The sequence below is a fragment of the Plectrocnemia conspersa genome, unplaced genomic scaffold (assembly GCF_051122295.1).
Source record: "Plectrocnemia conspersa isolate PC_06_02 unplaced genomic scaffold, ASM5112229v1 ptg000004l, whole genome shotgun sequence".
Taxonomy (NCBI): domain Eukaryota; kingdom Metazoa; phylum Arthropoda; class Insecta; order Trichoptera; family Polycentropodidae; genus Plectrocnemia; species Plectrocnemia conspersa.
In genome coordinates this window covers 18055208-18066200 of record NW_028277168.1, presented here as the reverse complement: position 1 = coordinate 18066200, position 10993 = coordinate 18055208, and the positions used below count along the sequence as shown (strand labels likewise).

At 31.4% G+C, this 10993-nt stretch overlaps 1 protein-coding gene across 1 annotated transcript; it reads left to right on the top strand.

The window, feature by feature from the left end:
- Nucleotides 1-6374: 6374 nt before the first annotated feature.
- Nucleotides 6375-10136, top strand: LOC148236127 (uncharacterized). The gene is made up of 7 exons (XM_088185285.1): nucleotides 6375-6418; nucleotides 6517-6619; nucleotides 8727-8888; nucleotides 8961-9101; nucleotides 9252-9384; nucleotides 9529-9832; nucleotides 9904-10136. Exons 2-7 carry the CDS (start codon nucleotides 6523-6525, stop codon nucleotides 10066-10068), a joined length of 1002 nt encoding a protein of 333 aa, XP_088041411.1. The 5' UTR covers nucleotides 6375-6418; nucleotides 6517-6522; the 3' UTR covers nucleotides 10069-10136.
- Nucleotides 10137-10993: the final 857 nt, after the last annotated feature.

Below are 10993 nucleotides of genomic sequence, written 5' to 3'. Positions count from 1 at the left end.
AATATTTCACGTCGGAATTTTTTCTTGTAATTTGCTACTTATCTATTCGACTCGCTTCATTACTACAGCATAGCTCACGGGCAGGAGAAATGAACTTTATGAGATATTTTTAAATCACATATCAAAATTTCGTGTACATATTTTAATAACGTGTAATTAATTCGGATGTGAAGTAAGTCATAAGTGTTTTTTTATGTGATGTGTTAAAAAAACGCATTGTTCATAAAAAGAAAACTCATCTGACATCAAAAAATACTTTAATCACAAAAGTTATAAAATTCGCCGTAAAACTAAAGTACTTGTGTCACATAATCTAAATCTAGATCTATTGCAATACAGGCGACTACTTCGATGGACCTGGAACGCTTCTGCTTTTCTTAGGCGTCATCTCGGCGTAAATCCTTTTGGTACTAAGCTCTCGTTTAATCCAAACCAAGAGCGAAGTAGTTGTTCTGGATAAGATATCTCAAGGAAATGATTTAGTACGGCAGTGTTCTGACTCATATACCTTTGAGGAAATAAAGAAACTCCATTATTATTCATTTTAAATTATTTTTATCGATAAAATAACATGAAAATTATCCCGGGACTGGTCCCGGGATCCCGGGATCGACTAATTGCAATACCGAAATCCCGGGATCAAAATTTTGGCCCGGGATTGGAATCCCTAGTACTGACTATTCGGCGTTGTTTAGGTTATTTTTATAAGTGTTTTCAAATCTTTGAATGAATATCTGCGGTTTGTATACCGCTGAAAAAAATCTTTTATTAAAAATCCTAATAAAAAATTAGTTTTGAAATCTTTTACTAAGTCATTGCGACCATCTTCGTCGCAATGACCACGGGTGGTCCCAATATAAATTAATATAATTGAATTAATCAAAAGAGTATAATTTTTATGAGCAATATATAAAATATTTGTTTCATAAAACAGATTAGATGCGAGCAAGCATTGGTCAGAACAGTGAATACCCCCCTTAATGAATAACTCCCTTAAAAATCCGAATATTTACCATGCATAATTGCGCAAGCAATTCGTTTTTTGAAAGAAAATTTTTATTTTAATGCACATATCTCTTATAATAATTTCCTGTTAAATGGTACCTTTATCAAAAATCCTTAAATATATAATTTATTCTTTAATTATATTTACATTTAAACAGTAAAAATCGTTTAATATGAAATATGAAACCATAAGTTGGAAATGTTTTTAAGATTAAACTTTTGTTAATGTTGCAGTATTATCTGAAAAGTTATTATAGAAAATATAAGCAAGCTCAGAATTATTATCGTTATAAGATTATTTTACGCAACAATTAATTATCACTTGATTTTAAATCATTGAAACATATTAAATAAATTATTTTTTGTAATCAAAAAAATAAAATTAGTTTTTTCTCTCTTCTGTAAAAAAAACGATTTTTCCCATGGTGGTTCATCAAATAAGGTTATTCTTCAAATAATTTCATTCATTTGTATTTTTTCTTGTTGTCAATTTATATGATCCTCCTTTTAAGTAGATTCATTGCAGAGAGTTATTCATGGGGTGTTTACTATTCTGACCAACGCTCACTCGCTGCCGCTCGTTCTCACCTAACCTGCTACGTATTTATGTAACAAAATGTTGCTGTGCCGCTTTCGTAGTCATTAGGGTCAAACCAGCAATGTGATACATCGAAGAGTTTATAACCATTGGTTTTTGAGCGTGGCGCAGACATTCTTAACACGTACCAAAATTTATTTGTGATTGTTAATTTAAAAAAAAATATTTTAAAAAGAATGTTCGTAAAGTAAATCTATTTTTTAAATGTATCTTACAAGCGGCAGACAACGGTCTTAACCGATCATATTTTGCGCAATTAAAGTTTTTAGCTTTAATTAAAATTTAAAAAAATTCAACCCTGAAAGTCTTGCATTCGACCGTCAAATAACACAATTATCACAATTGCACATTGTTTTCAGTCGCCATGCGAGAGAATGCAAATTTTTACTCTGACATCCGCACGCTTGTTTGTTTGTTCGGCGCTAATTCCGCATTTATGCAATAATTCCGGCTTATTTGCGCAACGCGCGAAAGGCTCGTAAGCGAATAAATCACGGGCGGGTGATCGATGAAAAATAGCATCGTGGGAAGTTCCCCCTCTTCGGCGAGAAAAGGTGGTACGTGCATGGCGATGGCGCACACCTGATCATTCGACTCACCGCCGCGAGGTGTCTCTGCCGCGTCCGCAGCTGAGACGCTGCAACCTTTGCGATTAAATTCCTGCAGCGGCGTGTGAATTTACATTCGTCGCATGGTGATTATGTACAAAAGTGAAAATAAACATGGATAGTGACGGAAGAATTGTGACTTTCCCCCCTCATAAGTGAATAGTGAAAATAATACAAAGGTAATAAAAAATATACAGTTGTCATTTAATTTTTGTGTATGGCAACATTGACATATGCGCGAAAAATTTAAATTTGAACGTTTTTCTTAAATGACATACTCGCACGTTAAAGTTTAACAGACTTTTACTTATTGCTTATGAAATCATATGTGCACCTAATAAGGAATGTAGATTTCTTGCAATCTATATGAAAAAGTAGTGTTTTCAACTTTTTCTATTGACACACTTACAAATCAAATGCTCTAATTATAATAGTATAAAAGTTGCATATTAGCTTTTGTAAAGGGAAAAGGGAGTTATAGATAAATATATACATTTAGATTTCGTACATATCTATTTACTTACTATGTGACATAATTATTAAATAAGTAATTATATTATATTACAAACAATAGTTTCTTCTTTTATTCTACGACCAATAAATTTAAAACTTCTCTTTCCATTTATGTATAAAACCTAACATGTTTCTTTAATTTCGATTCAACATGCACGACCTTATGACTTATGCACTATGACTGCTGCATTTTAGATCATGAAAATAACATTTGGTTTAATGCTTTTATAATGTTAAAACAAAATTTAATAATAAACACCGACTTTCGACGCAATCGTGACTTTCGTATTATAATTGGCTCTTCCATTGTGCATCACCGTATTTTGCGCGTAATTAAATTCTTCGGTTGTCATCCAGCGACTCTCAAACTTTACGTCACAATTAACCAACAATCGAATAAAAGTTAACATTCACAAACATGCGAACACACAATGTTATCAGATGTTTGAGTAGTAAACGCGGACAGCGTTAAATGTGTCATCCAGTGTTTGTTCATCTACATTGCCTAGATGTTTCCATTGTGGAAAACTCATTTAAGTTTACAACTCATACAAGTAACGAAATATGCGAATTGAGTGACGAAAACTTTTATAATCTTATCTTATTATTGAACGCATATTTTCGTAATCAATAGTAGTAGTTGTAGATATGGACTTATAGGGTAGTTAAACTCAGCTGCGATAGTAACGCGATCGGAGTTAATCGATGAGTTGTATGGAATGAATCATGTATGTACAATCATATAAAGTATCGTCATATGAACGTGCCGGATCAATGCTAATATTATAGCTGTCAATTTTTCAGCGATTTGGTTCGAATATACTATAACAAAACAATTAACACTCGCTTATTCTTATTGAAATATGTTTCTAAGCCGATTCATAAATATTATATTCGTAATGACGAGACGAATTGTTTTTTTTTCTGTCTCACTCGCTGCATCTCGAATCATTTACTTTTAATGGTTTAATTTCAAGCAGCTTCAGTATACGATTAGCATTACGTGCACTTACATTGCTATGAGTAAATCATTATCGTAAACCACATAAGTAAGGATGTACTAAATTCGCAGCTGAATTGGCGAGTGGCCTTAACTATACAACTTGACTTACTTGACCTTAACTGGTTAATCTTCGTTGTTCTAACATATTGTGAAATCGCATTTCGGTAAGATATCTCAAGCGGAAAAAATCTCATCAAAACGAGCCTATTTAGAAAACCAGTTTCAATCGATTGGCATTTCAATATTATCGTAATAACATTCATAATAATAAAAATATTTTATGGGAAACATATGAATAACTGTTATATAACAATAATAAACATATTGAATTCTGTGTTTGTAATTTATATAGAGGTAATACAGCAGTCGTTAATTGAAATCTGATCGCATATGTTTGCATTCTACTTTATTATTGATATTGTATAATTTCATAACATTTTAGTCACATATGATGATACTTATGACGTATGATATTAATCAAATCTATTCTAAGGTAAAAAATATATTAAATACACATTTACATTAGAAATAAATGTAATCTTAATGTACCATGAAAGCATACAAATCGTTTATTACTCGTAATTCTAAAACTGTGAGGAATTGTTATAATGATAATTAGATAATTAAATGTGTCTTAATTTTTTACCACGTATAATTAAATATTCTATGATACGTTCCACATATTGAATTCATTTATAGTACATTTTTATTTAGCCCTTTAGATAAAAAATGTCCTAATACCACAATAACTAAAAAAGTTAAATTAAATATATTTACTTTGTGTCTCTAGATAATAAACACATTTCGAGTCCCTTTTAATAATTACATACCATCACCATATGTCAGCCTTCCTACGCACATTCACCAGTCCTTAACTTATTTTAAATCTCTTCCTAATTTAGCCGCTAATATTTAGCTCTGAAATGGCGTTGACTTGTTTAAAGTAGATAAATGCCTCGAAACCATTTTTATATATTTTTTTTATTTTTTATAAAAATATATTTCAAAAATATACATAAGTACAATATAATACAGACACATTAAATACACAATACTGATCCATAACCATTTTCATTGTTTGCAATTGGTAAAGCTACACAATAAAAATACATAGTGTATAAAATATAACACATACAAAATTAAATAAACATATAGACCTGAAACTAATGACATTGCAATAGGCTTAACTGCATCAAAGCAATATGTACTTAGGCGTTTTATGTTTGTATTTAAATTTGAGTTCTGTTTTTAGTTTGATAATAACAATGTTATTTAATGATAGGAATTAAATATCTGGTGTGGAGTTTTTTAATGTTAGTATAAAACGGTATATTATATATTATTTTTATGGCTTTATTTTGGATAACCTTAAGTTTATTAAAATTAGTATAACTCGCGTTACTCCACACTGGACAAGCGTAATTTAAAACAGGCATGATTAACTGTCTATGGACAAGGATTTTATTTATTATAGCTAGCGCGCTTTTTCTATTAAATATTAATCTAATTACTTGAAGCAAATCAAAAGGCTGCCAATGACGCAATGAATAATAATTATGTTCTATATAAAGTACAAAATTGAGATATTAAATAAAATAGTAATTATTAATATAAGGACAGTTAATACTTATACATGGTTAGTAACTAGGAGATCCAATCCCGGATCTCAGGATGATTTACGATAGTCCCAAAAATATTGTGTTTATTTTTTATTAAGCGTTACCGAATTGGTCTTTGAACAAATTTTAAAATTTCGATATACCTGCACTTGTCACGTGCGGGATTGCCGGATACTCACAGGTAATAACCCAAAGTGCAATTATAGCGATGTCAGAAATGTAAGTAATTTAAATTAACGGGGTACAATATAACCCCATTCTGATTTTTGTATTAACGAAATATAGTGAAATATTGATTTTAATTTTAATAAATAATGTTTCAATATACTTCGGGATAATAATTAAAAATACTTTATTATTATATTTTGGCAATCTTATAGTATTATGTACTCTATTTAATTGCAGCAATAATAGTAAATATAAAAAAATAATCTAAATGGTGTATCTTGACATAAAAATTCTTTTCACATACCCTTTCAACAAATTATAACAGAACGCAGTATAATAATATAATATAGTGATATTATTAGTACGCTCTTTCTAATTTACCTATAGGTTTTTAATCATAAATAGTCTTAAAAGTTCACTGTATCAAAAAATTAATATACAAATAGCTTGTTTGAGATAGGAACCGGATCAATAGGACACTTAATATATAAATATGATAATTGCTTATTTAAGCGTTAGTCACTGGCTTTTCATCAAAGAGATACAATCGATACAAAGTAAAAATAATACCTTTATCGTAGATACGCATGTTTTTTGGTTATTCGATATACTTGTGATTGTTTTGGAATCTTTATATATTATACCATTTATTAATATAACAAATCATTTTATTCAGTTAGTTTTATGATTAAATTAATTTATAGGTATTGTGACTATCATTTAATTATTATATGATAGGTACATATACGTATGTGAATTTAGTTACCTTTATCTTTGCTCGTGCGAGTCCATTTGTAGACACAGCAGAGGTCTTTATTAGATAACAAAGGTGATAATTTTCGTACGTTAGTATCAATTAGATAGAGTTCGTTGCTTAGAGCAACCGGGCGCATACATACATATCGTATTTATACCTATTGTTTGTTTATATTTATATGTAAATTACTTATAGAAAAATGCTAGCAATTTAATGTATCTGACAAAAGCCGTGTGTTTTTACAGGTGATAATGAGGGTGGATCGATGGCGGTGTTTTATTACACAAACAATCGGGGTTTTGTTGGTAATTTCTTTCGTGTCGGTCGATGGACAGGATACCATAAGAAGTAAGTACATTATTTATTAATTAATATAATTTTGGTTGTTGAACGAATTACTAAGCGGAAAAGAATTTAAAGAAAATTACCTGGTAAACACTGATAAGTGGAAAGATTAAGCCACTAATATGACGATGGTGTATCTTGACAAATACCATTTAAAACAGAAACTAGAGATAGCAGAAGGCTTTTAAAACGCTTAGACTTAATTATATAATGTTTCACAAATGCAGGGGTTCACATAAGTTTTTATATTTGTCTTTCTGGTAACTCTAAGCATCTTGGTCCAATGAATGCGATACATGCGTTTGCAAATTTTTACTTTAAGACCCTGATGAAAATATAGTCACCATTCCTTTCCCGGAAATCTTATTTTCTACCCAGTGGTGTAGTTTTAAAAAAATAAGTAACGGAACGCTACCCCCTTTAGGATGATCAATGACATTTCAGTTTGTGAACCCGGAGACGATTACCCCAATTATTTTGTTTATTGCGTTGTAGTTAATTTGTAATTGGGTTGTGCAGCGTGTTGTTTAAAATTATGGTGCCACTTAAAGACTTCATATTCTGATATTATGGTCCTCAAAAAAGATAACAATTTATACGAAATTGTATGTTTTTGTGAAAACATGTGAAGTGGTAAATGATTCATTAGATATCCGCAAATGTCAAAGATGGCTTAAACTAATTCGAACGGGAAATTACGATATCAAAAATAGTCCTGGATATGTGAGACCAGCAAATATAGACGATGATGCAGTGGCGTAGTTATGGTGGGGCGGAGGGGGCGGGCCGCCCTGGGCGGCACTTGCTTGGGGGCGGCATATTCGCGATGGGATCGTCTAGTGTGGTTCTTAACCCTGAATACACTAAAACATATATAAATCCACGAATAACAACAGCTTAATAATAACTAATTTATTATTTTAAAAAATGCTAAATTATGACCCTGCAAAAAATGTATGGGGGGGGGCGGCAATTTTAAGGATCGCCCAGGGCGGCACATACCCTAGCTACGCCACTGCGATGATGTCTTATCTGCAGAAATGGAAGTAAATCCTACTCAAACTATCTATCAGCTGGCCGAGTGCATAGACACATTAAGAAGATTGAGAAAGTTTGGAAACAATGTGTATTGATTCTACACAAATTGAGCGAAAAAAAGCAGGTCGGCGTGTATCCACATATTCCAAAAACTTCTGGGTCTTAAAGCTGGTCGCCTTTTTTCTGTGATTCTATAACTGGAGATAAGAAATGGGTAGTTTACGACAACAATTGTCGTAAAAGACAACGTTAAACTAAAGGTCAAGTAGCAAAATCTATCTCGAAGCCCGAGCTCACTGTCAAAAAAGTTATTTTTGTGTATGGTGTCATTGCAAATGGATTATGCATTACGAAACTCTTAAATCTGGCTAAACAATAACAGTAAGCTTATGTTGTGATCAGCTGGATCGTTGTGCACACGGATGTATAAAAAGGCATGCACTTGTTAACATAACAGAGATTTACCACCAGGGACGTCATTTTAGCTTTTTCCAAGGAGGGGCAAAATTTGGCCAGTCAGTGATCGTTTTGCACGCGGAAGTATAAAAAGGCATGCACTTGTTAACATAACAGAGTTTAACCACCAGGGACGTCATTTTAGCTTTTTCCAAGAAGGGGCAAAAGTTGGCCAGTCAGTGATCGTTTTTTTAATACTTCTATTTCATTAAGATTCATAGTATTTCAATAAATGACGTGCATTTTCCTGAGAAATACAAAACATGAGTTGTTCTGAAATATTTCTTTGTATTTTTTTCCATCTTACTTTGATGTCTCAGTGGGAACGCTCGTTACCGAGCGTTTCCACTGCGACATTTTATGGCTTTTGACGTGAATTTTTGAATTCTGAGAAGTGATAACTGTTTTTGCGCTCTCCTATTGATCAAAATTCGATTTTAATGTACTTTGACCGACACTATTATTCAAGAATTCTAGTAATATCAGTAAGGATAGCTATAATAATTTTAAAGTGTAGTGTATCTAAATGTATAAAGTATAGTATCTGTAAATTAATAATGATAAGAGTGTAAATGTATTTTTACAACTTATTAACATATTTTTTTATAATTTTCAGGACCCACGGCGAATACTTGTAAGAATGACTTAGAATGTCCAGATAATGCATTTTGCAAATATGCTTTAGGGACATCACAACCCGATAGTTTTGGGTTTTGTTCTTGCAAATCGACATTTATCCTCCATTTATTTAACGACACTCGCAAAGAGTGTCTAAGAGGTAACATCATGCAAATTAATTTACCATTAGCTGTAATATTGTCCATGTTGATAAAAATATATTGTTTTTCAGAAGCGAACGATTTGGGTGACATATGTCAGGTTAATATTCAATGCCAAAATAGACTATCAATAAATGCAGAATGCGTTGATAGTATTTGCAAGTGTAAGGCTGGTGCACATTTCGACGAAGGAAGATGCTATATGACATCATGTAAGATAGCCCTTTTAGAATATACGTATATGAGAAGGCATGTAATAAAATAGATTATCAATATATTTTCAATTTGTTTTATCACAAGCCAACAATGAATTATATTTAATTTAATATTAATCTGTAATATATAATTTTACATGATTTCAGTAATCGGTCAAAAATGTTCAGTTACACAAAATTGCTATCTTGGACCAGATCACATATCTTCTAATCAAGCTTTCTGTGTACGTGGAATATGCCAGTGCAACCTTTTACACAGTCCTAGAGATGGAGGAACTAGGTTTGTATAAATATAAATATAAACATAGTCTATATTATTTTATACATACTGAACAATAAGCATTTACTACTTATAACTCATTTACCTATACTGATTATTGTAAAAGACATTACTAGCATTACTATGGTATTATATATTTTATAGATGTCTAAAAGATGCTGCACTCGGCGATGAATGCGAAGATGACGAACACTGTACGGGTGAAAATATGCGATGCCATGGCGTATGCCGTTGCGAAGAAAAGCACGCGGTTCATCCTAGCGAGCAAAGATGCCTCAAAGCTGTATCTGAATATAACGATAAGTGTGAAATAGACGCACAGTGTACGTACAAATTGAATTACACGACTTGCTTGGACGAAAGGTGCGTGTGTCAATACGGTTTCCATTACACGGATAATAGATGTTGGCAAACCAGATTTTCAGGCCATAGATGTACGGCGAATCAGGTAAGAAATCAAATCGCATATTTGTTCCAATGATACATGTTTAATTAATTCGTATTTATTATATCTTAAAGGAATGCACAATGGAGAATAACGAAAGGGGACAATGCGTGAACGGATTTTGCACTTGTAAAGGCTGTACTTTGCTTGGCCGTGGTAACAACGGAATAAGCATTTCACCAAAGATATTATTCACCATATTGATGCCAGTCATTGTATCCGTATTATTAATTTTGTAAATATATTCATATAAGAACATTGTTTGTTTGTTAAGATCAACGTGTAATATATAGTTTCACAATCTAAATTATTTTTATAGTCTTACACAAATCCTAGTCGAGAAAAGTATTATGTAGTGTGTTATTTATACAATTATTATCGATTGTTAATAAAAAAATGTATTGATGCATTTATCCAGTGGAGGTTCATAACCTATAATATCTTTCAGAACAAAAATTATGTTCTGTTACATAAATCTGTTGAAGAATTAGGCGACATGTATTTATTTATGATACATTAGATCTTATTTCAACTAAGAACAAAGATTATAACATTTTAGGTTATGTCATGCATGTCCTTTATGTAAATATATTATATTATCAATTCAAAAAGTTGTTCATTTGCGGTTAACTACCATTTTTATATTAGTTAATATGATCTTTACGTAAGGTCTTTCGATAAATTTTATAACAATGAGTTATGGAAGCTTTTTCTATAGATTGCTTAAAAATCTCTCACGAGCCACCACTGCTTTTACCATTGTAAATTATTTATGTAGTTATATTAATTAATGAAGGCCATAACAAAATTTCGTTTCAAATTACATGCGTCAATACTTACACTAAATGAGATTGTGCAACAATTATTATTTTTCTATAATAGAATTTTACTTTTTATATGTTTTGGACTCTAGATTACAGTTAAATTTTTATACATATAAAAAGATTTTGTTGTCGTAGTGCTATTTATTTTACTAGCCTCTATATTTTTTGTTCTTATGCTCCTTCATCATTTATTACATCTATGTACATACGTGCAATACTTTTCTCTGATTCCGTTTATTTTTTGGTGCAAAGAGATGATAACCTAATTAATATGAAATTTACGCATTGCATCTGGTTATACATAGTGCATTGGTTGCTAATAATACTTTTATATTTTTGT

What these genes read in the sequence shown, in the direction of transcription:
- LOC148236127 (XM_088185285.1), top strand. Translation starts at nt 6,523, where the DNA reads ATGAGGGTGGATCGATGGCGGTGTTTTATTACACAAACAATCGGGGTT. An exon ending in TGGACAGGATACCATAAGAA is followed by an intron (nt 6,620 to 8,726) that starts GTAAGTACATTA and finishes TATAATTTTCAG; the next exon opens with GACCCACGGCGAATACTTGT. An exon ending in AAGATGCTATATGACATCAT is followed by an intron (nt 9,102 to 9,251) that starts GTAAGATAGCCC and finishes ACATGATTTCAG; the next exon opens with TAATCGGTCAAAAATGTTCA.